The sequence below is a fragment of the Myotis nattereri genome (genome assembly GCF_964212035.1).
Source record: "Myotis nattereri genome assembly, chromosome: 10".
NCBI lineage: Eukaryota > Metazoa > Chordata > Mammalia > Chiroptera > Vespertilionidae > Myotis > Myotis nattereri.
The window spans coordinates 79516423-79543927 of NC_138085.1; the positions used below are offsets into that span (position 1 = coordinate 79516423).

The 27505-nt window shown below is 41.9% G+C and overlaps 1 protein-coding gene across 2 annotated transcripts; it reads right to left on the reverse strand.

Moving 5' to 3' along the window:
• Positions 1-272: 272 nt before the first annotated feature.
• Positions 273-27505, reverse strand: DDX1 (DEAD-box helicase 1). 2 transcript variants are annotated; one of them, XM_081100573.1, is made up of 26 exons: positions 27425-27505; positions 24903-24954; positions 24538-24601; positions 23394-23423; positions 22690-22786; positions 21250-21297; positions 18846-18929; positions 18533-18616; positions 17926-18002; positions 17260-17332; positions 15948-16024; positions 15711-15825; positions 14854-14992; positions 11793-11853; positions 10374-10472; positions 9445-9534; positions 8553-8741; positions 7856-7907; positions 5545-5691; positions 4432-4523; positions 3114-3186; positions 2923-2995; positions 2804-2846; positions 1975-2070; positions 1590-1710; positions 273-604 (listed from the first exon to the last, which is right to left on the reverse strand). In XM_081100573.1, exons 1-26 carry the CDS (start codon positions 27438-27440, stop codon positions 474-476), a joined length of 2223 nt encoding a protein of 740 aa, XP_080956699.1. In that variant the 5' UTR covers positions 27441-27505; the 3' UTR covers positions 273-473. The 2 variants fall into 2 exon arrangements, with proteins under 2 accessions (XP_080956699.1, XP_080956700.1); XM_081100574.1 differs by lacking the exon at positions 24538-24601 and having other exon boundaries at positions 27425-27504.

Consider the following 27505-nt stretch of genomic DNA (forward strand, 5'->3'; position numbering starts at 1 on the left):
GCTTCAGACTGGCCGAGCTGTCCTGCCACGAGACCATCAGTCCTCTCTCACTCAGACCTCTCCGGCTACGGACACACACAGGCACCGTCACCATCGCAAGCCCATCTCCACTGAGGGCCGCTGCCTGGGGAGAAGCTCGCTCCGATACTCACAGTGGCTCCACAGAGGGACTGCCAAGTTCACATGCCTGTGACCTGCACTGCATAAAACCACAGCGTTCTTGAAGAATACTATCAAGTCCCGTTAACATAAGACACAGACCTTCCTGAAAATAGAGTCATCACATTTATTACTTTCATTAGGTTGCCATTACATGAAGAATTCCTATGACTAATGTTCCATGTTTCTTGACATGCAAGAGTTAGCATTAATAGCTTAAGTGACTATAAACGCTGCTGCCTGGAAGCAGTACAGCCGTTTTAGAGTTTTAGGACGACAGCCGCATCACTCAAGTCTTACTCGGGGTGTTAGAATCAGAAGGTTCTGAACAGCTGGTTAGGAAGGTAGCCAAGGTGCAGAAAAGACGTCTGCGCCTCCTTTTCAAGGGCAGCCAACTCGTGAACCGTAGGTGCCAAAACATCCACATGGCCTTTATAGTTTCCACCTGCATCGCACACAGAGCACAAAGCAATGTAAATGACCTGCCTGAAACAACTTGTCGGCAATACTTGGGCTCAATTGCATCAGTTTAAACGTTGCTTCTAGCAATAAAAATGTACTACCGGGCAAGTTATTTCCAAAACTCAGAGTTCTAAAATGGTAAATCATTACAAATCCATGATTTGGCCTCACTAACAGCTGACCCACTACCCCCATCCATTCCCTCCCCTGTCCTCGTCCTTGATTGGGGAAGGCACGAGGTTAGCCTGAATCTTAACAAAATTTCAGGAATGAGCAAAGGGCATTCCAGGCAAAGGGAAGGGGAGACTGGGTTACCACTGAACGAAGTCAAAGGTTTCTGATTCTTCATTCAAAATCACCACTATACTCGTTCCCTAATAATTCTATAAATGTTCAACTACTCATATGACATTAACACCTCGAGAGAAGCAGCTATGCTGCTTCTGCATTCACATACATCATACAATAAAAATGCAATGGGCAGGTATGGACAAGTGCTATGAGAGTAATAATATAGAGGGAGTAACATTCTAAAAATATACACTTAACATCCTATATAATAAAAGGCTAATATGCAGAACTGGTTGCTATGAAATGCACTGACCACCAGGGGGCAGATGCTCAATGCAGGAGCTGCCCCCTGGTGGTCAGTGCACTCCCACAGGGGGAGCACCGGTCAGCCAGAAGCCCTGAGCCAGGCTCACGGCTGGCAAGCACAGTGGCGGTGGCGGGAGCCTCTCCTACCTCCATGGCAGCAGCCCTAAGGATGTCTGTCAGTCGGACATCTCCCGAGAGCTCCAGGACTGCGAGATGGCGCAGGCTGGACTGAGAGGAACCCCACCGCCCCAGTGTAAGAATTTCATGCACCGGGCCTCTAGTTATGAAATAAAAGTACTCGCTTCTTACACTGATGCTCAGAGAGGAAACATTCTAATTTAAAATAGAATTAAAAGTAATTCAAAGCTTACCACCAGTTGCCCTTTTTTGTCCATAGGTAACTTTCCCATCAAATTCATCCACAGGTACCTTTATATCTGGCTCAACCTGAGAAATGGTACAGTTCAGGTGTTCTTCTACCTCAGAGAGCAACTAAGAAAGGGAGAGAAAATTTCATTTTGACAAGAGTTGCATTTCAGTAGTGTTAAATAAAACAAGGAAGCTGTACAATACTTAGTATAAATGGAAGTTAGATTTCTGAAGAGATGAATTCAGTTATAATTTATTAACTAAAGCTAACATCATAATCAATTACTCAATACTTTGCCTCCTAAGTGACAACAGATAAATGCTGATATGACTTTTGCAAACAAATGAAGTCTATTTTCCGACTGTAATAAGCTTTTGGCATCTTACCTGCATCTCATTGTACCATATGGTGCAGCCGCCATCCTCCTTGAGCCTGGTGTTGTAACACCCCTTTCCACGGCTGCTACACACATGGTACCAGACCTAGACAGGGAGAAGGAATGAACATGCGCGGAGACGGAAACATGCTCGAATGCTCTATTTTCACCTTGTCTTTAACATCGTCTGTCCTCAAGGCAGACTGCAGGTGCGGCTCTACCACCACCGCTCAGTAGCTCTTTTTTAACCAGGTTTCCCGTAAGAACTCTTCTTGAAAATAATCCAATAGTTTTTCTAAAATGGATGTCAGTTATAGAAAGGGATTCTCCCATAGAAACAAGGATGAAAAAGTACATATTGGAGAATGCTATATCAAGATGAGTATGAAAAATAAGTTCAAATCTCTTCTCTAAGGAAATAAAGCAAGAAGCAAAATGAACTGGTTTGGGCAATGAGTATATGGGAATTCCTTATTCTTGCAACTTTTCTGTAAATTTATAAGTATATCAAAATAGTAAGTTACTTCTCCGCCCCCCCCCCCCCCCCCCAATAAAAAGTCTTCTATGGCATCATGCCAGAGTTTAAATAGATTTTGGTGAAGACAATTATTTCAAAGCTATTAGGACAAATAACATTTTGCATTTTTCCCTTCCAAACGTCATCGTATTTATCCATTTAGTGAACAAAGACACAAAAATAAAAAAATTAAAAAAAATTAAAAAGCCACAGAGAGGTCACTTATATTCTATGTGCAACCAAATTCAATGGAAATGGGAAAATCCCACTGCTTTTCTTTCCAACATCAACAGTGAATGCGACACAGCACGGAGCGGAGTACCTTCTCTTTTTCTGTCGCCACCAGGGAAATGGCCAGGCCCATCCTGAAAGAGGTGAACAGTCTCATTAGGCCCCGCACCCCAGCACAGAGGCTCGGAGAGGAGGGAAGGGCCACGGTACCTCTCAGCTCTGCCGACGCGGCCGATCCGGTGGACATAGTTCTGCTTCTCGTCAGGCAGGGTGACATTAATGACTGTAAATGAAATCGGTCATTACCAACTGCCATGAGTTTCTAAATATTTTGAAAATATTAGTTTACTACTTTAAATTCCATAAAATTCCATCTGCAGGTATAAAAAGTGTCTTTTTACCATAAGGAACACCATGGATATCAATTCCTCTGGCAGCCACATCTGTGCAAATCAAGAATCTTACGTCTCCTTTCTACAGGGAACAGAGGACAGCAAGGCATTTATCAGCACATATACAAAAAAATAAACACAACAGTCTTTCCACTCACTGAGAACTCTACTAACTACTGTGTTACTTTCAGATTAGAGATCCAGATAGTCTTAATTCTCTGGGCCAACTCTTGAATTCTTAAGTTATGATTCACTAAATACAACATTTAAGGTGAATAAATCAATGACTAGATTTATTTTGCTTTGCTTTTCTCTTATATCAAAGATATTAAACCTTTGCTAAAATTTGGCTTTATCTTCAGAAATCTTGATAGGTAATTCAAGAGAAAGATAAAATAGAACAAACTATAAAAACGGAAGCATTATTTTTACCCTTGCATTAAAATAAATTCAGAGTACTGGGTATTTTACCTCGACATTTGTGAGGAAAAGGCTCCAGAGAAGGGGCAGAGAGTGCCCCCTGGTGCTCACTAAGGAAATACACATCAGCCTGGGACGGGTCTGGCCCGAGGCACAGCAAAGTGAGAGCTCTGGGGCAGAGGGAAGGGCACACGGGTTTTGTCCAGAATGCCCGGATACCGAGTGGCGGCACCCTGAGTACCAGGCCATTCCGTATGTTTTGCCATCCACATCAATCCAGAGCATGGGAACATCATCCAAAGTTCCCTCGCCAGCACTCTCACCTTTTTCATGATGCGCCTGAGAGAATGCAGTACGCACTGAAATGAACACACTGTGATAAACAATAAGGATACTGTTGGTGGAGGCTATTGACCTTGAGTCTTAAAAGGCTCAAGCCCCACCCACCTTATAACCTATTCATGTGCTGTAGCTGGGATGGTCTGCCCCAAACAATTAAAACTCTACTTAATTCTACAAAACCCTATTTTGATACCTGTCTGAAAATAACCTACACAGTAAGTTTTCTATGGGCATTACTGTAAGACTTTTGTTAAAGGCTCACAGACATGGTTTACCTACCTAACGATGCTTCTAAAAATATCTACCTGAAAGAATTTAACTAAAACATTCTCAAATTAAAAATTTGTGTTACAGTAGTGTTGTGCTGATAGAGAATGTGTAATTTACCATCTGACCTTAAAGATGACTAACCCCAGCCATGAATGGGATACACCAGCGAGGACAGAAATATTTTGAAATTTCTAGGACAAGAACTGCTTTATGAATATTAACTGGAACTGATTAAAACCAGATACAACTCTCCTCTTTTGTATGAAGGAAATGTAAACTATTTCAATGCCAATACCTTAAATCTTTCCAAGTTCTGCTTTCTCTCATGAGGCTTTCTGTCACCATGCAGACAAACACAGGAGAACTGGTGTCCCTTCTTATCAGGCCCTAGTGGAAGGCAGATTAAGAGTTAACCTTGGAAAACACTAGCCTCAGATTATGTAAAAAAACAAACAAACAATGGAAGTCAGGCTATAATGGTACCATAGAATTCTATGGAATCTATGTCACAAACCAGGGTTAACACAATTAGGCAAAGTGCCACTAAAACAATTCCCTGGCGTTAAATTTGATTTTGCTTTGAAGGCCATTTTAAGCCACCTTCCCTATCTGCAGGAGTAAATAAAGCAGCATGCCAATGAAAGGCATTAATAAGAGGAAAATACATGTGGACACCAGGAACTTCCCCTGTCCATACAAAGCGAAAACCAAAAAGTAGGTAAAGGAGGTTATTCTTGGAAGAATCAGAACAGGCACTCCGAAGTCCATGCCCTTACTAACAGGCCACGCCCACAACCTGCCCTCCAGAAGGGGTTCTACACCAGCGGTTGCCAACCTTTCGGACCACACGGACCACCGGTTGGCGACCGCTGTTCTACACAACTCAGTTACCCGAGCCACAGTGGCTGGGCCAACCTCTGCCTTTGAACAGACCTTAGTCCACTGGTATATATTACAGTGTTCACGCATATATTCAGATTTTCCCACCAGCCATCTCTTATTCTGTAATTTCTAATTGTTCTGCTTTTTCTCATTTCCCCCTTCTTTTCTTATTTAGCCTTATTTAGATTAAGTTTTTTTCCTCATATACCAATTTAAAAGACATACATTCTATTACTAAGGAAATACACTTGAAATTTTAACATCACTAGGTAACTTCACCCTCCTTCCAAATGACATAGGTCCTTAAAACACTGTGACTCATGCTCACTGTAATGAAACGACCTCTGTGGACATGGTCTCATTGCTTTTCCCAGGCTCATCTTACAGAAAATAACTGAATCAGCACACACACAGCGCACCATCACTGCTTTCCATTCTGTGCGCATTCTAGACTGCATCAACCGGAGATTAATAACCGACTGAATGAGGGAATAAGCACAATTTACTTCAAGTAAGGAAACCTTACCTCCTCCTTGTTGCATAAAATACTGCTCCAAGTTGTCACAGTCGATTTTGGTTCTACAGAAAATAATTGCCTGGTCCATCTTGTGCTCCCTGATGGCCCGCACAGCATACTCCCCCTTCAGGATTTTAATGGCTTCAGACCACATCTCTGAAATAGCACCAGAGAAAAACAGAACACAGAATCTCAATCTGAATCTGTCGTGAACACAAATAATTCGTCACAGACTTGCTGCTTAACTCACTTAAACTCTGCTTTAACGTGATGCCAGTTTGTGGGGTACCAAAAAGTAGGTAAAAGAGGTTATTCTTCAAAGAATAACCTACCTCTACCCATCCTCCTATGAGGGAAACACACACACACACACACAACCACACGCTTTATGGAGAATTAATTCTATTGTGCCTCATATTAACTTCCCTAAATGTGCCGTAAATGTTTAACCCCATTTAAAAACAAGTGATATACTTCCTAAGTTAACCTAAGCACCAAAAAGTTCATACTTCCCTCTATGGAGTAAAAACCATACATCAAACCTAGTTAGTAATTTCTTAGGCACCAACCTCCAAATCTTTCTTTTTCAATGGGGAGCTGGGCTATAGTCTCATAACTACCTATGCACATTCTACTGTATAACCCAGAATATCTCTAAGGTCTCTGTGGTCATCTCTAATTATATAAAACGCAGCAGAAGTTGTACAAGGAAAAGGAAATGAAGCAGCAAACACTGACTTTACAGGCTGTAGCCCACACAGGAGGGCACGTTACTGTGAACGAGCAGAGCCTTTCCTCCTCTCCAACAGAGGCCAGCTGAGCACACAGCAGCGGAGCTGCAGGTCAAATGGTTCAAAGGAACCCTCTTCCATCAAGACTGCAGACATCCCCCTGAGCCAGGCAGCCAAGGGAATGCGACGCCTGGTATCGGCCAAGCAGCCTAATGGATCGAAGATGCATCCCAGGTTCTCGAAGCGCTGCCCTTGTATCACGATGTATCTTCATAAACTTTTAAAGCATTGTGTACATGAGACAGTCTGAGCTCTGCATACAAATATCTTGATGGAATTGGAATTTCATGTAAGGCTTTTTAAAAACTGAGAAATACTTAATGATATGCAGTTTCAGTTTGGGAAGATGAGAAAGTTCTGAGGTGGGTGGTGGTGGTTACACAGGACTGTAGTTAATGCCACTGAGCTATCCACTTAAAAATGGTTAAAGCCAACTTGACCTGAAGTGGGTGCGACAGGACAGAGGCATACGCAGGTGAAAGGAAGGCGCTGGTGAGAAAATGAATAGTAAGAACAGACCTTGTCCAAAAAGGTCTGGGAGGTGACCCCTGAGCCCCTGAAACGTCCCGCCTGTCCTTGTGTACCTGGGGGCCTGGCCTATGCTACAGCCTATGCTAAAATGCGATTCATGGTGGGGCCTCGGGTCACGCAGCATGCGCTCAACCTCTGCAGGGAATGGAGACCAGCCCTCTCTGTATCTCTATAAATGCCGCCTTCCTCGCTCATCTTGCAGCTCACCACAGCACCGATCTGGCTTCTTAAGACTGCTATGTCACCTGGCCTCTGTGCGTAGGAGAGTGAGGCCATCGTAGCATCCCCAATGCAACCTGGGAGCCCAGTTCTGAAACAGCATCTCCCACTAGTAATCTGTCCTTAGAGGAGAGCCGCTGCTGAGCCGAGTCTGGTACCCCTTTCACCAGCATGGCTCTGCCTTGGTCAATGGTGTGTCCTCGGGGCCCTGCCAGGGAATATGAATGCCGGATAGGTTTCCAGGTTTACATCATACAGCTCCTCTAGCACGCTAACTTCTGTGGACTTTCTAATCCCTAGTTCCACTGCTCTCCATGAAAAATATCCCAAAAGGTTAAAATGGTCAATGTTATGTTACAGATATTGACTCAAGAAGAATCAATAAACCATTTCTAGGTCATATCTCTATCTCTCACAGAGTTGTAGCTAAAGACCTTTTCTTTGTCATCTGGATTCCTGAAATGAAGAACCTCTGGAATTCAGGGCCAATATAATCTCTGTCACCAGAGAAATGTTTCCTCTGATCAGTGAGCATTCTATAATTTAAAGTGTATGTGATTTAGATGCCAGGAGGCTAATATCTTAAATTCAGTCACTAATATTCCTCTAAGTTGCCTAGTATCAGCTTTCCTCCCATTTCTTTCTTATTTTTGTTGCTTTTATTTTCAGATTTCCTATTCTACTTTTATAGATCCCATGAGACAGGGCATAAACACTATAAAATACACCAGTTTGTTTTCACAATCTTTCCGCTCATTTCACTGACATTTTTCACTTACCTGGACTGTTAGCACCAGGTCTTGTGTTATCTTTTGCATGTACTTCATCCGTCTACCAAACGGCAAGGATACAAAAGGGGTAGGGAGTAGTTTAAGCAAAAATTCAGAACAGGCATCATTTTTAAAAGAAGAGAACTGTATTTATCTTTAGACTGCACTTCAGACATATATTTCTATAATCTGTATGCAAGTGTTCTTCAGATTCAGAAAAACCCTTTATGAACTACAGGTCTAAGGCTAATCAATTTTAAATGTAATAATAAAAATACAAAGATGGTTTTTAGAACTTTGTGTATTCATAATAAACATACCCTTATATAATGGTAAATCCAGAACAGTGGTGGAAAATGACATGATTGACACATGAAATTAATTTTTTTTTTTAAATAAGGCACATCAAGAAAACACTAACTACTAAAAATGGAAATTATTGCATCTGAAATCAGGTCTATATATACAGGTAATCCTATTTATTGATAAAAATTTGATCAAAAGCAACTATAGAGAGACAGAAAAATGAAAGATGAGTCCATCACTTATTCCATGCCCCAGAGGCCTAACGTTTTCCTAAGCTTTTGCTTGACTTCTCTTTACTGAGGTCAACTCTCTGGTTGTGTTAAGCATCACTAAGAGCCCGAGGTAAAGCTAGTTTCCGACTGCTTTACTCTGTGCAAGTGTTAACGTTATAAAGACTTACTCTGATGTGGTTTTTCCCCAGCCTTTCCCACAGTCTGTCAGCTTTGGGATTCACGGGGACAACCACGTGGTGCACGGTTTCCGGGACGGAATCTTCGCCTTTTAAATCAACCCACGTGGGAAAATGCATTATCTTCTCAGATAGTTTCTTTACATCAAAAGAATGCAAAGTAGCAGAGCAAACAATCACCTACGAATAGAAAAATCAAAGTTTAGATAAACTTTTATGTTATAGTAATTCCACCTATGATATTGATGTGGGCCACAACGTACACTACGCCTGGAATCTGAAGACAAGTTCAGTACCCGACTCTGTAGTAATTAGTGGTGTGGCTTTGGGCAAGTTCATCTCTCTGCGCTCAGACCCTCTACTGCCTCAGAAATCACGACCTCTATTCCTCAGGGCACAACAAAAACTAAGTAAAATGAAAAGGTTTTGAAGATCTAAAACTGTAAGGTTTAGACTTACCCAAAAACTTACCAACTTCTCTAAACTAGACCTTTTCCTTTGTGTGTATTATATAACCAAGTACTAAAGAAAACATGCATAGAGCAGTTAATCAGAAAACACTAAAACAGCGGTTCTCAACCTGTGGGTCGCAACCCTTTGGGGGGCGGGAAATCGAACGACCCTTTCACAGGGGTCGCCTGAGACCATCGGAAAACACATTTATAAGTACATATTGTTTTTGTGATGAATCACTATGCTTTAATGATGTTCAATTTGTAACAATGAAATTGGGGGTCACCACAACATGAGGAACTGCATTAAAGGGTCGCGGCATTAGGAAGGTTGAGAACCACTGCACTAAAAGATGTGAACTTCAGATAAAAAATGAAGCACTGATACGTAATGAATATGTTCACGTCTCTGAGATGCGTTAGTCCTTTACCTGCAGCCTTTTTCCATCAGAGGTGATCTGAGGGATCTGACTGTGCATCCTATTTATAAAGTCCGAGTAGCCCTGAGAGAGAAGCCCATCCTGTGTGAGAAGCAAAGAAAAGCGTCAGTTTTAAATCAGGATCTAAACCTTTCTTTTCTGAAACACACGTAAAATGTAAGATACAGAAACTAATTCATACGGCTATATATCCACATATTTAAGTGATTATTTTCTCTTGGATACTTAAAGACAAGTTATAAATTCAACGTTAAACCCCATGTCACTAAAATATGAAAAAGCTGGTGATACACAATGCAAACACCACACTCTAGTATTCATGAATGAACAGGAGAGTTAACAGCTCCTACCGCATGTCCTAAGCATGTGATTTACTATGAAAAAAAGCAAAACCAAACCAAAACCAAAAACCTGCCCTGAAAACTACTGCACCCTCCTGAAATTAATCTGGAAGTATGTTGCAAGAGCTCGAACACATTAATGTCTTTTCATACAGTTCCCATTGCAACTGTGACAAAGAGAAATAATTTGTAACGTGTAAAAAAATTATGTACACACAAAAATAACTCTTTAGAAAGAAAAACAAACCTACACATCTAGTAACAGGAGCAGTAAAATAAACAATGAAGTATCCGTATAACAGACCATTAGACAGCCTTTAAAAATCTTGTATGACTAACATGAAAACTTAACGATACTACATTAAAAAAAAGCTTTCCTAGATTCCTCAAAGCTTGATTTCAACTACATAAAATAACAAATACATAAATACAGAAGTGGAAGAAAATATACCAACCTGGTAACAATGATTATCTCTAGGTATTTGAATCATGACTGAATTATATTTTTAATTTATTTTACATATTTTAGCTTCAAAAATAAAAGCAAACACTTTAAAAAAGCGTAATATTTCAACATACGGCTTCGTCCAGGACCAGGAACCTAACTTGGGACAAGTTCAGCTTCCCAGTGGACACCAGGTCATCCAGTCTCCCCGGAGTGCCGACGACTATATCCACCTGGAAAACATCAAAGAAGCATCATTGAAAATGAGAAAATAACTCGGTTAAGTTAGAAAAGCCTGAGAAATATATTAACCTGACTTGTGTAATGATACCAACTACTCCACCAGGTCTCGATCGCACACGTGCATAATGCTGCAACTTTAAAAGATTTTTAAAAATTGAATAGCTCTACTCTGTCACTCCAAAGCTGATTTCTGCTGCAGACACACACAAGGCTAAGGCAGAGCCAGAGGATGGTGGAGAACAACAGAAGAGAAGGTGAGAGGAAAGAACAGAAGAGAACACCGTAGATCCGGAGCAGAAGGAAACACTCCTACAAGAGAGCTCGGAGCAGCACTGCCCTGACTCTGCCATCGCCCCAGCCAGCAGCACAGCTTAGGCGGACTGACAAAGGCAGACCTAACTCCCTAAGCTCCGTAGCTGCAAAACAGGAGGTAAGAAATTTAATAACTTATGAAAAAATAGATTTGGGATTAGGGAACCAAGATGGGAAGGAACATATTAAATATCTCTTCAACCACTAAAATGTAGCACACTAAATAAGAACATACTAAAGCAATATTACCATCTTAGACTATTACTATCTTAACAAGTCCAGTACATAATATGATTCCTTGCTCTTAACATGCCACACCAGGTCAAATCTAAACCATTCAGTATGAGATTTCCTTTGTAATGGGGGGGAGGGCATGTTTGCACCTCATGACTCAGTGCCAGGTGGCTTAGACCGAATGAGAAAATATTAAGGAAGGAAGTGGAAGAGAAATGTGTATGGAAGAGGTTATTTCATACATATAAAATGTTTTATAAGGTCCTACCATATTTAGCTTCACCGAATTGATGAGCACAGCTAACAATTTCTCTAATGAAGAGCCCAGCTTAGCTTTGTCTATAAACGCATGGCTAAGCACAGCCCTTCCACGTATCTGACCTCATCTCCCTCCTATTGGGGCCAGGTCTTAGCATCCTCACCCATCGTGAGGGTCTCTCCGCCCAAACTGCTTCCTTCTCTGCAATCCACTCTCTCTCCATTTCTAGTCTTAATTCCAGCCTCTTCCTTTTCAATTACTGCACCCCCTCCCCCAAAGGATACTTGATTCATGAAAGTGAGGGGGGGAATTCTCAGGTGCTCAAAAGGTAAACAAACAGATTGATGTATGTTTGTTTCTGGAAAAATGGCTTACCTGCTGCAACATGTCTTTGAACAAATTTATACTTTTTGACCTTGTTTTCATCTCTTGAAACACAACACAACTATATTGCCAAAATGGCCACCCATGATGTGACTTTTTAAAAATCAGAAGTACAACTTACCCCGTTATCTAAAACAGAGAGCTGATCCCGGGCTGCAACACCTCCAATGATCAGAAGCTCCCTGAAATAAATAGCAGAATAATAATGTAGAAAAAGGTTAAAGCAGGCTTTACTGTATGATCTGCACCCATCTCTTTTCGGTGGAAATGAAAGTTGAGTAAGTAACTAAGGGAGAATCCACAGGAAAGTCGGAAGTAGGAGGGACACGAAGCGCTCCATACCCAGGGCCTATGAAATGCACAAGTGTGGGAAAGCGAGCAGAGCGTGCAAGCACGGAGCACACAACCATGAGCCCTCATCACACACCCTCCAGGGGCTCCGGGCCTCGTTTCAATCACCTTTCACGTGTAATGGTTGTATGTGCACAGAACAGCTCTGAAATAATATGTAAACATCAAGTTTTAAAAGTTGCCGCCAGGCAGAATAACTAAAAACTGGGGGATGAGGTGGAAGGAGATTTACTTTTCACAGAATATCCTTTAGTTGTTTAAAATTTTCTCATTCAAAATACTTCAAAAACAATGTTTAGGTTTAAAATATTGTCTTATGTCAAGACAATTCAATGGAGGGAAAGAAGTCTTTTCAAACGCCGCTAGACAAATGGATATTTGCAAAAGAGTGAAGTTAAACCTCTTTATGTCACACACAAACATTAACTCAAAATGAACCACAGGCCTAAGGTAAGACCTGACACTATAAACTCTTACAAGAAAACACAGGCGTAAACTTTCATGACCCTGGGTTAGGCAAAGTCTCCTTATATCCCACACCAAAAACAAAAGCAACAAATGAAAAAAATACATATATTGGACATGACAAAAATTTAAAACTTTTGTATTTCAAAGGACACTAACAATAGCATGAAAAGACAGCCTACAGAATGGGAGAAAATATTTGCAAATCAGACAGAGCTTAACTAATACAGTGTGCGTGTGTGTGTGTGTGTGTGCTTGTGTGTGTGTACAAACTCTTCAAACCCAACAATAAAAACACAAATAACCAAACTGAAAAATAGGCAGGGAATCTGAACAGACATTACAAATGGCCAATAAGCACATGAGAGATGCTGAACATCATTAGCTACACAGGAATGCAAATCAAAACCACAATAAGATACCATCTTCCACCCATTAGGGAAACTATAGTCAAAAGACAGATATGAGTTTGGTGAAGATACAGAGAAATGAACCTTCAGACATTACTAACAGCGATGTCAAATGGTGTTGTCACCTTGGCAAACAGTGTGGCAGTCCCTGAAAATGTTAAACATGTAGCTACTGAATGGTCCAGCAATTAGACCCCCAGGCTTATATCCAAGAGAAATGGAAATGTCCACCAAAACTGGTCCACTCATGTCCACAGCACGACAGCAAAAAGTGGAAACAACCCAAGTGCCCATCAACTAATGTATGAATAAACAAAAAGGTGGTACATGCATCAAACGGAACACTTTTCAGCAACTTAAAGGAAGTAAGTATAGATCCATGCTACCGCGCTGATAAACCTCAAAAGCATTAGGCCAAGTCAGAGAAGCCAGTCACAAAAGAGCACATGCTGTCCAAGTCCATTTACATAAAACGTCCCAAACAGGCAAATCGACAGACAGAAAATAAGTCAGTGGTTCCACCGTAGGTTGAGGAATACAAAAGAACAGCCCGTCTGAGGGAGTATACGTCTGAAGTGGACGAGTGACGCTACATATTTGAAACAAGGAACACCAGCACGGACAGCGCGGAGGATGAAGGCGAGGCGGACACAGGAAGTGTACCCGGGGGAGACAGGATGGGCTGGTACAGCTCTGTTAGCTTCACAGAAAGACCAGGACTTGAGCTGGGTTTTCAAAGGAGAGGCTCATTTGTACTCAACACAAAATCAATAACCCACAATTTTACCATCTTAACAAGTACATTAATTTTACTATTCATGTTCCCCTCCAGCCTTTGACCACAGGCATATCAACCTTTACACATGATTATAGCATAAGAACCAACTCATATTAGCATTTCCCACTCTTCCAAAACACTAGTATGAAGAGTTCCGAGTCTCTCATTACAGAGGTCTGCTTATTACAAGCTCCTCCGGGGCTTTGCCTATCCCACCTCAAGGCACTCATCACACTTGTCCTGCTGTCTCTCTCCCCTCCCCACTATCCCCACTCCCACACCTAATTCTATAAAAGCAATGACTAATTCTCATGGTTATATCCCTCACCCCAGCCTAAGACTCCACACACAGTAGATATTCAAATAGTAACTGGATAAGTAAAAAGCATGAATCCTGAAAACAAAATTAGGAATTATTTTACCAAAAAGTTTTATTAAGTTTCCTTTATCCCTGAATGCGTTTTACTTGTAAGTAAGAGCAATATTAAAGAGATGGGCCAATAATTCACCAAAGTCTCTGAAATCAGATAGTGGTGGCTGCACAGTGCTATGGCTTTACTAAAAACCATTGCAACTGTACACTTTAGAGGATGTATTTTATAGTGAATTGTGTTCCAATAAAAAAATAATTCAGAGTAAAATGAACAAAAATCAAGTGGCAAATCAACTCCTTATATGGCATGACCTTCCTTCTCCAGATTAAAAGGGATCTACTACTGAGCAAGAAGTGCCACAAGGTCACTCCCCTTGGCAGAAAGAGCCCTCTAACTGGCCAGTGACCAGTGTGAGCACCCAAGGGAAGGAGGTCGCCACTGTGAGACAGCGACAATGACCTCACTGCGCCGTCACCACCACGCTAGAAAGACAGCAGTGTATTTCCTATGCAAATGAAATGCTCCCTTTAAAGGACTAATTTTTGCTCGATACTATTTGGCAAACCATGACTCTTCATGTAAGAGACACAGAAAAAAATCTCAATCTACTTTTCTTTTAAATCAAACTTATCACTTAAGCAGTTTTATACAGAAACTGCTATTTTACATCAAAGTTAAATATACTCACATTTAGGTGTGTATGTATACACACTGAATTTCTACCTCATTTTTTCTACCTTACTTTTCTTCCCAAACACCTCAAACCTAAAGACAGTAGGTTTTGAACACAAACGGAAGCTTTACCTTAATTTAGGATTATCAACATATTTCTTAAACTGCTTGACGTTGTTCAGAGTTTGTTCAGCTAACTCTCGGGAGGGTTCGACGATGAGGGCTTTGGGCGCGTTGGGGAGGAACTTGGTCTGTGCCACCTGTGCGTTACCTGGAGAGAATAAAAGGATCAGAACACACCCAAACCGCACTGAAGTGCCTTTATTTGTAAAACATATGTGCAAACAGTCCAGTATCAAAATGTTAAATAACAACTGTCCAAAGTATAGGAGGTAGTCAAACAAAACACAATACAGCTAAGATGGCCTAAATTAACTAAGGTTTCTTTAAATCTACTTGCAGAACTGCCACTGCTGATATGCTTTATGATAAACTAAGTTATGAAATGTACTTACTCTGAATAACTGAAGCAGCTTAGGCAGTACCATGGGTAAGAGTCTGAGCTTTGGAGGCAACTGCTCACGTCTGAATTCAGTTCTACCTCTTACTTATTCTAAGACCTGAGACAGGTCACTTCACGTCCCTACTCTTCAAGTTCTTTGTCTGAAATGGGAGGGCCCTACCTCACGGGCTGCAGGGAGACCGAGTAATCAGTGTGAAGACCAGCTCGGTGCTGTGGCACTTACTGTGCACACGTTACAAATACTAGCGTCATCATCATCGGGACCCCCACAATGCCTAAACTGAAACCAAATACTTAAGTTTATGAATTTGGTTTTGAAATTTAATTTGACTCATGTGTTAAAGATGTGTGCCTACACCAGCGGGGGGCATACGTAACTCACTTGCTAAGAGAAGCCTTACCTACTGGAGTTTTCACCGGCCGCCCATCCTGAAATCCTCCCCCTCCCCTCCACCAGGTGCAATACCTGTGTGCTGTGATTTGACAACGCAGCTGTCCGGCGCCTTGGACAGACCTGCAAAACCGTCTTTTGGTGGAAACTTAAATTCTTCTTCACCAAAGTTGAATTTTAGTTCAGCGTTCTAGCAGGGAATAGAGGAGAAAATGACAATTCTTAATCTAACAGCAAATTCGCTAATACACAATAATGCCGATCAAAGTAGCTGTGGTCCCAGCAAAATTTTCTAAGTGGATTCTCACTTACCTTCAAAACACAGGCAGGAAAGAGGGCTTGGTTCTTCATATGTGGTGGTATTTCAAATGCCAAACCAAGGTCTTTTCCTTAAAAAAAAAAAAAAAAAGAAAGAAATTAAAACTTCCAGAGAACTTATACGCTTATATGCATAACCCATGGGCACAGACAACAGTGTGGTAGGCCTGGGGGTGGAGGGTCATGGAGGGGGACTTATGTAATGCTCTGAACAATACAGATAAACTTAAATAAATATAATTGATAATTTAAAAACCAAAAAGGAAAGAAATCGAATTGCCTTCTCTGACTGCCCTGTGTAAAATAGCACCCCCTCCCCCACGTGCTCACACCATCCATCCACCATCCCACCTGCATCCCTGCTTCCCCTCAGGCTACGTGGATGAGCTGTGCTGCCTAATGCCACCCTCTTCACTCTTACTTAATCCTGAAATTGCACATGCAACTACTTACTTAATTTCACCATTCAGATGATAAGTATCTCAAACTTACAATGTCCCAAATCGCACTGCTCTCATCCAACTGGCTCCCGCCTACTGCCAAAACCCACCCACTTACCAGGCCAGTCTGTATCCAACACAGCAATACAGTGACACTGTTAACCAAATCAAAGGATGCCAATTCTCTACTCAAACCCTAGCGCTTCCATCTCACTCAAAATAAACAGTCTGTATGATGACCAATAAGGCCCTGGCTGCCGGCCTCACTACCTCACTGGTTTAATGTCTATCACCTACCCCCAGGCTCAGTGGGCTCCAGACCCACTGGCCCCTCAGATACCCAAGCACACAATCATCTCAGGGCCTTTGCATTTACTTTTCCCGCTGCCTGAAATACTTTTCCGAGGAATCCATCTGGTCATTCAGATTCCTACCCAAATGTCGGCTTATTAGAGACGCCTTCTCTGACCACCCTGTGTAAAACAGCACCCCTCCCCCGCCTGCTATCACTCTGCACTCCCTTAGACGGAGTTGGCCTCTCCTCCTGCGCCCTCGCCTCTGGGGAGGAGGGAGGAAGAGGAAAGAGGCAGTGCCTCCCAGACATACTGGGTATCTGTCGGTCTCGCCCCCCCACAGGCAAGCCCACAAACACAAACATGTTTGCCTGCTCCTCCTCCATTTTCTGCTGAATCTCTAGCACCTACCAGGGTGCCTGGCACATACCAAATGCTCAACAAGTATTTGTTAAAAGAAAGAAGGAAAGAAAAAGGCAGGGAGGGAGGGAGAGAGGATTGAAGAAGAGGGTGAGGGAACTTAAAATACCACAAATATACCTTCTCTAACACAACAATCCATAGAGAGCTTACCATTTTTGGAGAATTTGATGTGTCCTTTATCTATATCTAGGTAACACCCAATGGTATCATGCATAGTGAATTCCTAGGAAACCAGAAAGTGCTTTTAATAAAGCAAATCGATAAAGTTCAAACATACCTGCATCAAAAGTATGTTTCTAAATAACTCCTTGAAGCCTGAATGTAGTTGTTAAAAGGCCTATTATAGCATTTCATACAGAATAGAAGCATCTGACAGGCTTTTTAGAACCAACATGACTAAACTGTTCAGAGCAAGTGTATTAGATGACCATGATGGCAACTAAGAAATGAGAATAACGTGTAAGTCAAAGCCCAAATCAAAATGGGGTAAAAACAGAAGATAAAGTAATACGCCTTGGAGGGGCTAAGTGAATTTTGTAACGTTCCTTCCCTGAAGTCCAAATCTGAACCACCTCTGGGAAATACAGGGTAGGCAAAAGGCTTACAGTTGTGAGTACGTGAGTTTATTCTTGTATTATTTATTATTATATTGCTTATGATATTATTAGCCTACCTTGTCCACCCCATTACTCATATAATCCAGCTGAATTTGAGAATCATTTCTATACCCTCAGTCATATCATGAGTGACCAACTACTGCTAAGTACACACAAGAAAACTTACTAAAGCTCTGATCAAGCCAATAAAACAACTTACCTCTCCATAGTTATCGAACTGTTTATTATGGGATTTCTTTCCTGTTCCACCAAAGCCAAATCCAAACTTGTCAGTACCTAGGTTTAAAAAAACACTTTACTTATGAGGTGAGATATAAAATTAAAAGCCCTGCAAACGAGATTTACAAATTTACAATAACTGTGGTATGTATTTATATACACTAAACTTTATTCTGACTTCACTCATATTCTTAACCTATTCTTCATTTTACCCTGTTAAATGAAGAGTGTAAAATGAAGAATTTTACTATACTAGAGGCCCGGTGCACGAATTTGTGCATGGGTGGGGTCCAGCCAGCCCACCCCAATCGGGGCAATCAGGGCAATCAGGGGCGGGGCTGGTTGGGGGGAGGGGCCGAGGGCAGTTGGCCAGCTGGCCCCACCCCCTGGTTGAACTCTCAGTCAAGGGGACAATTTGCATATTAGCCTTTTATTATATGGGATAATTTTTAGTACTTCAAATCTTTTTTGAAATGGTTTGAGGAACAGATAAATATTATTTCCCTGTCTCTAAAACATATACTTTGTATGGTCATGTGTTAACAACTCAAATATGAATAAACACAGTTTCCTCTGGAAGCACTTACCTAGGTCTAAGGACGCCTGCATGGAGGACCACCCGACTCTGCACAGCCCCTGGTCATGACAGGACACTTCGTAGTAGTGCTTCCCTACAAGGGAAAACGCTTTAGGGTTTTATCAGTTACACACGTGGCCATTTTCCATGTGGCCACTTTCCCACCGTTTCTCAATTGTAATTTGTATGACCCAAATGAAGAACTGTAGGTCTCTCTGTCACATTAAAAGTCTTCTGTATCCTTGCCATAAAGCTATGGTAAGAAAGTTCATTTATTAATAATTACCTCTAAAGTTTACAGGTGTGCAAATGCAGTTTAATACCTTTCGTGAGTCCTTTAGTAGCTCTACATCCATGCCACTCCTTCACTTCTCGGCTTTGACAGCAAAGACCATCGGAGCCAATTGCTGGATTGAGAAAAGCGCAGGACACCATGTCAGTACAGACGATGTGAATCATGTACTCTGAGACAGTCTCATTCATCTCACTAATGAGGCAATGCCTTCGCTTGGTGCAACGGTCCAGAGAATGAGGCGTGCCGATTCCTGAGTGACAGCAACCTCTTCCCCTCGAGTACCTGGCCCTGTTCATCCCCTGGAGGGCCTTGGCCATGTTGGGACTGGTTCCTCTACAGTCATTTTCCCCAGGACAGGATTTTACTGCAACAGTCAGAAAGGAATCAAAGCAGCACCTAATCTGACTTGCACTAAGAGCAGCTGTATCGCCAACACAAATGTGTTTAGACAACTGTTCTCTCCAATTCCTTAAAGAAATGGGCTCCTAAGGATGACACAGCACCCACTCATAAATACCTGTTGCTTTGATGTTATGCTTAAATTAGAGCCTGAGGGAATACCGTGCTAAAAGGACATCAGGAACTGCATCTGGCTCGCTCCCCAATCCATTAACCCACAAAACATAATAAGAGAAGGCAGGGAAAAGCTCCAATAAACAAACCTGTAGTTGGTATTTCTTAATATTAGAACTCTAAAAGATGAAGTTCTGTATCATACATCACCGTCAGTCACAGTGCTTATTGGTGCTTAACAGCTTTAAGTAAATTGGCTTTTATGTGTACCACAAAGAAACAATAACTCATGTTTCTTTGAGACTCACACTCAGCACCTGAATGTATATAGAACAAACTTTTAAAAAGTACATTTTACTTCACATATCAGAAATTGAATTACCCAAAATATACATTCTTATTCAATGGGTACTACATTATGTAAAACTGAACTTTAACTCTTTGTGGTCCAATGTTATTTTTGGAATTCAAACAGTCTGGTCCAAATTAATTGACGGGATTGAATGTTGAACTTTTTAATGTTCTTATTGCTCGACGTTGGACCTGCTCCTAGCGCCTGGTCTGTCGAGTCAGCCTCAAGGTTGGACTGAAAAGGGTTAAAGTTCTTTAGCAATAGCAAATCCTTAATATTTTTATATGTAAAATTCTGTATGCATATATACAAACTTTAATATAAATTAGATATCATGGTGGAGAGTAGCAGTTAGGGTGTTTTGGTTGGTTGCTTTGGCATGTTTTCTCATGCCCACTCTACATTTCTCTGCATCCTGCCTTTCTTAGCAGCACCTGGTGAAAATTCAACTAAGTCACCCTATTCTTGACACTGATCACTTATGAGAACCCCAAGCGCTGACTCATTCTTCATAATGGCTTCACAACAGTCCTTCCATACACCCGAGGCTTTGTTAACCATCCCTTAGCAATAGCATTCACTTTGTTGGCAGTTTTAACCCTTATAATGCTCCACCAAACAGTGTTGTATGTATATCCTACATACTGCCACTCTCATTCCAAAGAGTTAGACCTTCCAGGAATAAATATATATATGTATATGTGTGTGTGTGTGTGTGTGTGTGTGTGTGTATATATATATATATATATATATATATATACACATATATGGTTTTGTGTTTTAAATAGGCAAGGCTAAACTGCTTTCCCAAAGGCAATAATCCATATCGGTTATCACTCTTTTGGATTACTGCCAATCAGACAGGTAACTTTAATTTCCATTTCCCTATATCCTGTAAATTTGATCCTGGCATGTTTATTGCCATTTGGACTGGCTCCACTATGAACTGCCTATTCCTATTCTGTGCCCACTGTCCTTATTGGTTGTTTATCTCTTTCTTACCAAAAATTGTAAGGACTGTTTATCTTTCCTCAATATTGCAAGTATTCTTTCCATATTTAATTTTGTCTCTTGACTTTTTCCTGTAATATCTTTTCCACATGTATTTTTTAGAATTTTAAGCAAACAGACCTATATCTTTTCTTTTATGATTTCTGAGTTCCTTATTTGGGTTAGGAGAATTTCCCCACCCCTAAATTGTACATGTAGTGTCTGTACACATATATATTAAGTCTTTCCCTAAATAGGAGATAAGTCAATTTCACATTACTCTACATGGATCATTTGTGCTGAAACCCTTACTGAATAAATCACCCTTTTCCACTGAAATTAAATATTTTTTCTACATATTAACATTTTATATATAGTAGGATGCATTTCCATTATATTCCATTGATTTATCTGTCTATTCCTATGTCAGTACTAAATTGTGAAACTGTAGTAACTATATTCTAAAGCTTGGTGAATTAAATCTTTATTTACTAGATGTCATAATTTTGATATTCTCAGGTATTATTACAAGCAAGTTTCTGATTTATAAATGAGTTGCTATAATCTATCCACTTACCAAAAGCAGATCCTCTGTCATATGGGTTCATTTGCCATTTGTTGAGCACTAAATGAATTAATATAACAACAGTTACCACAAATGTATGAAATTAAAAATAAAACTTTGTCAAAAATAAAGCATATATTTTATATAATTTAATCCCTCTAGATTCAACTTTACATATCATTTTAAATGTACAAGTAAAAATTACTATTGTTTTTACTAGCAGCAACACTGAAACACAATAATAATCACTGGCCTATCTGGGGATAAAACTTTCCTCCTCACTGCTTCAGTGCACTTTGCATTTGATGGCATCGATCTTTGTCGTAACTGAGGGCACTGATAAAATAAAGTTTTGGTAACTGAACAAGCTGACTTCAATCAAAATAAAAATAATTGACTAACATATCAAGATCTAATTATCATTTCATCATTAATTTTTAAAAAGCAAGTTCTTCATCTTAAATAATTCAGTGCCATATTCAAAAGTCACAAAGTTTTTCCTTACTTAAATGGGATCAGCATTTTCCTTTTCTAAAACACCTTCATAGTATATGGATAGTCAAAGGACCATAACAGCTATAGATAACACTGTGTTTTCAGCCCAACTTTTCTTAATTTCTGATCAAACTATATCCATCATTTGCTTAAACCCCTTGAATAATGGAGAAATAACTTTCTTTTGAGGTTCTCAAGAGAACTGCAATTGCTGGCTCAATCTAGTTCCTCAGAAGTTAAACAGAAGCTTCATCCAGATTATTTCTCTTAGTCCTGGTCCTACTTTATAGAGGAATTGTTTTCTCTCCAGATCCTTTCAATGGTTTAACAATTACCTTTTTTACTTGTGTCTCCGTGCTTAAATATGCAGTTTCTTTTCCTCATAGGACATGATTAGAACTATTACCATTCTGGTTACCCTCTGGAAGCATTCTCATTTATAACCATCTCTTATAAACACCGGTTTAAAGTTGTTACAAGTCTCAAAATTATTTTTAAATAGGCCAATGGTCTAAATCAGGGGTGGGCAAACTTTTTGACTTGAGGGCCACAATGGGTTCTTAAACTGGACTCAGAAGAAGGAGCTGCGGCCATGTTTCCCGACGTTGCCATGTTAACACGGCTGCTGGTGAAGGAGCGGAGGGGAGAGCAAGAGAACCCTCCGCTCTTTCGGCTCCGCGGGCCGGATAGAACAGCCGAACGGCCGGATCCGGCCCGCAGGCCGTAGTTTGCCCACGGCTGGTCTAAATAGTTCATATCCTATCTGCCTCACAATTCACTTACAAATGAGTTATGCTCTAAATGACACTTGGCGTCCCTGCTTCCAGTGCACCGAAGGCCAATACCACCACGCAGACACTGACAATAAAAATGCACACCCAAACCTCACATCTGCACATGCCAGGGAGGAGAATAACTAATTTATACAAAAGGGCAATACTGCTACGCAAACATTACCTGAAGCACCAGTTTTAATAGTTGTTTTGCCCTTTTTGCCTTCCTGTTGGTCTTTCAGAGTTTCATAAACTATCTGGATAACTGGAATGCTGAAAGCCTATCAAAGAAACAACAGTTCCATATATCAGCATTCAGATATCAATGCCAATTTACTAATCAGCATAAATTACAGAAGTTACACATGTACATTAAATAATTACACATATTTTAGACTGCCATCCAATTTGCCCAAACCTCAAATTCCAGGAAGACTCACAGACAGCTGACTGAACGAAGGTAACAGGAGCCAGCTGCCAGCTCCAAAAACAAAGAACAGGAACCTGCAGAACGAACTAAACTAAAGAGGAGAAATACCACCCACGCTGACGACCTGCTTCTCCAGTCTGGGCCAATGTGAAATCGGCCTCTATTTGCAATCTCTCTATTACTAGAGCCACTGCAGTAAAATTCAGAAGTGACTGTAAATACTAAAGGTAATGTCACTATGGCTCCAAGACCAGTTTAAAACTATATTCTTAAAGCCACACCTTACAGAGTTATTCCAGAATTAGCTGGCAATAAGACTATCACTCTCAGTGGCAAGCAACCGTTTCGTCACATTCTGCAGGAGGTTGCCTTATTAAATATTTCAAAGTCAGAATTACTGGACAAAGTTGCTTTAAAAATCAACTCTTACAAAGTCAATTTAAGTTTTTATTACTTACACCAGTTTTTCCACTTCCTGTTTCTGCAGCCTAAATGGAAAAAACGTTGTCAATTACAGAAGTCAACTTTACGGATGAGACGTCGCCACCTGACCAGCTGCCTTGCCTTTCAGGTGCCTCCAGATCGCTCAGGGTTCCTCAGTCCACTGCGACTGCTGCCAGCCTTGCCATTCCCTCAAGAATCACTCCCCCTTTCCCTTCCCATTGCTACCACTCAAACCTAAGGCCTCATCATTCTAACCTAGGTTACAAAAGTGTCCTAACAGTATCTAATCTCTCACAACTCTATTACCAAATTAGTCCTCATAAAACACAAGCCTAACCTTGTCACACACTCCCCCTTAAAATGTCCAATGATCCCCACTGCCAACAAATACCGAATTCTGTTAAGTGACACCTGAGAAAGAGCCCCGGTCATCGGAGCCACTGTGTACTTCCCGTCTTATCTCAAGTTCCGCCCCACCAGACACACTTATCTTATGCTTCCCTCTAACTCAGTGGTTCTCAACCTTCTGGCCCTTTAAATACAGTTCCTCATGTTGTGACCCCAACCATAGAATTATTTTCGTTGCTACTTCATAACTGTAATGTTGCTACTGTTATGAATCGTCATGTAAATATCTGATATGCAGGATGGTCTTAGGCGACCCCTGTGAAAGGTGAAAGGGTCGTTCGACCGCCAAAGGGGTCGCGACCCACAGGTTGAGAACCACTGCTCTAACTGAACTGCTCCGGGATCACACCTGCATTCTCTTCTCTATGTAGAGTTCATGCCTCTTTCATCCTCCCTTGTCCTAAATCTACTGCCCCCAGAAGAGTCCCCATGGTCCCCTCATCCAGGAGGACAGCTGGCCCCACTCAAATCCTTTAGAACTTTGCAAGCTTATCCAGGTGCCATGGTTCTCTTTTATGACAATCACCTGTGTGCATGTGTTACTGTGCTACTGGGGTTAAGCTTCTCAAGGGCAAAAGCTGCATCTTACTCACCTTCATTTTCCCCACAACTCTACCTAATACTTTGAATGCAGTGTATGTGTCCTAAATGCATGTAAATATATAAAATTAATTGGGTGAAAATATCATCTTGAAGCCTATGGAGTTCTTACAGTGGTTCACAACCAGCCCCTCACCCTATGGAACATACCATAAGCACATCGCCGCCTCCCAGGATCAGTGGGATGGATTCTGCCTGGATATCAGTTGGGAGACTAAAAGAATCATATTTTGAAAAATTTTAGTTATAAAAATAAATCACCTAAGCTAATTGAGGCATGTAGGCATGCTAAATTATAAGCCTAAGAAAATGTCATTTGGTAAATACTACCAATCCTTTTCAGCTAGAAATATATGAAAGTTTAAAAAGGAAATGCCCTATAAGAGAATCACAATAAAACTTAATTTCACTCACCCAACTACACCCAAAAAGATCTGATAAAATCATGACCAACTGTTTACTAGTAAATGACAAAGCAATGCTGTTGCAGGTACATTTCAGCTTCGTGTACTTACAGCCAATCCATCTCTTCCACAGCTTGTGCGATTTCAGGCATAACACCCATCTCTGAAAATAAAAATTAATTTTAAAAACCACATCAACTTAAATCATGTGGCTCTTAAAAGTTACTGTCTGAGGAGAAAAGGCTTTGAAGCACAGCTCAGTTCCACGGCCCCTCCTGAGTGTGGCACTGATGAGAGAGGGGAAGCTTTGGAGAAAGACCCGAGTTCAAATCCAAGCTCTCACTAGCAGTGCAACCTCGGGCAAGCTATGGCCTGCTTTCCCCACACACAATGGGGTGGTGTTACCTACCCTGTAGGGATACAGGAAGATTACAGGTAATATGTATAGTATCTGGCGCACAATTGCCACGGAATACACAGTAACCCCCAGCGTTCCCATGGCTAATGTCCCATCTGCTGGAGTTAGAGGGTCGACCAGCATCTTGGTCGCTTCATCTGGAGACCATGTGGAATCGTGCACCCTGGCTACCTGAGGACCACGTGAACACCCTCAGAGAGCCCACACGCACTGGCAGCCAGAATGAAAGAAAGCGCGGCCTAACAGGAAAGGCAGGACGGGGAGAAAACGTGGGTAATGGGAAACGTCAGGTGCAGAACCACATTGTTAACTGTTCACATATTTAATAATTCTACTTTGAAGCCAGCCCGAAGCGAATAGATTGGATTACTTCGGATTAGATTTTTCTCATTTTATCATTTCTCAGTGAAATGCAGAGGGTAGTGAGCTGGATTACTTACGGCTCCTCCCCAAATAGGAAGTGCTTTTTATGTTAAGACTGCATTTATAAAAATGAAGCTTTCATTATTATAAATTATAAAAAATACACATTGCTATAAAAAAAATTAACAATATTCAAATATTCCCAAGCCCTCCAAATAACCAATCTGGAAAATCTGTAGTTCTTGCAATTATTTGTGAAAAGACATAAAACAAATCTACAAATTGACTATATCTATTGCAGGGGTAGCTTTTTCTTTGCATCAGCTGAGAAGAGCCATACCAGCAAATAACACAATAGATAGAACCCTGAAATTTTATATTGTAAAGTTGTTGATATAAACATAGCTGACCTAGGCAAGTATAAAAATCTTGTTCAAAAGGGCTCTCCTAATTCTCAATCTCCCCAGGAAAATGCACAGATGGAAAAACTAATCAAGAGTTCAAGTTGTGTATCCAAGCAGACCTTTCTGAGACTTGTCCCCATTAGCGTCGACCTGATCCTCCTAAAAAGCAACCGGGTTGGATAAAGGAGAGTGATGGTCTTCCCTACGCGGCATCCTGCCAGCTGGAGCCGCGTGTGAAACTGCTATACCGTGAGCAGCAACAGGCTCTCAGCAAATCCCAGACTCCTTGTTCCGCGTGGTCACGTTCCCTGCATGTCTGCTATCAGCCATCTTCTCTTTACATATCACATTTTTAACACTTACGGAAAACATGGGAATTTTCATGTTCTTTAACTCTACAGGTCCTTATTTCATATCACAGACTCTCCTAGTCCTTTACCCGGACATCCGGGAAAGGTGGGCACGACTCCCCAAGAAGCGAACCCGTAGAATGACAACCTGGAACGGCTCTACACGCCTGGCTCCAATCCCTCGTGTTAGGAGAGGGCTGGGGGCAAAAATACCGGCCGCCGAGTAGACTTCCCCTTGCCTCCGGCTGTAAGATGTAACTACAGCCACCTGGAGTCCTGACTCAGGACTAAAACCTGCAGTACCTAATGTGTTTATAGGAGAAAACTAAAGAAACAACAACAACAGCAGTATTTGAAGTCACCTTTATAAATTAAGAACATTAAAATACAGGCCTAACTTGCACCTTCTGCATGTAAATTTCCCACGTTTAACTGTATAGCAGGCTCAGTGCAGCTTCGTGCATAAAGGAATGATGATCAAGGAAGAGGTAAAGATAGCAAGTGTTAGGCTAGATAAACGGCCTTAAAGTCCCATTTGGAATACAGGAGGGCGTCACACAGCGAATGAATGAATATTTCCCAATACTGTACGCCTGACTCTGTATGAGATGAACGCGTTCCCTTCCAGCTTCGATTACTACCTAACGTTAGTGTTGACGTGCTAGCGTTCAAACAAACACTAACAAATCACAGGTTCCCGCTGGGGCGTTCACTTTTCGGAAGAACCCGAAAAAAACTGGACAGAGGCCGGAGAGTCCTTTTCCAGCGGAGCCTCCCCGCCCCGGCCCCATCCCGGGCTCGCGAGCGCCGCTGCCACGTCCGCGGGCGGGAGGCCTGCGATCGGGACCCGCTGGCGCCACGCCGCCGCCGTCCCCGGGCGGGGCAGCCGGTGCGGCTGCGAGGAGGCGGCGGAGGGGGCCCGGGGAGCCCGGGGAGCCGGCGCCCGCACAGGCGCTCCCGCAGCCCCGAGCGCGCAGAGCCGAAGCGCCGCCTCGCTGCACCGTGGCCCGCAGGCGCCGCGCGGACCGCTCCCCCCGGCGCTCCCGGCACCGGCGCCCCCACCCGCCGGCCCCCGCGCACAGCCCGCCGCACACGCACCCGAGAAGGCCGCCATCTTCGCGCGTCCTCCGCGGCCCAGCCCGCGCTCCCTCCCTCCGCACCGCCACGCTGCGCCGCGCG

Coding starts and splice junctions, on each gene's coding strand:
- DDX1 (XM_081100573.1), bottom strand. Junction 21,298..22,689: donor TATTAAAACTGGTGCTTCAG/GTAATGTTTGCG, acceptor TAATTCATTTAG/TGCTCAACAAATGGCAAATG. Junction 605..1,589: donor ACAAAAAAGGGCAACTGGTG/GTAAGCTTTGAA, acceptor TGTGCGATGCAG/GTGGAAACTATAAAGGCCAT.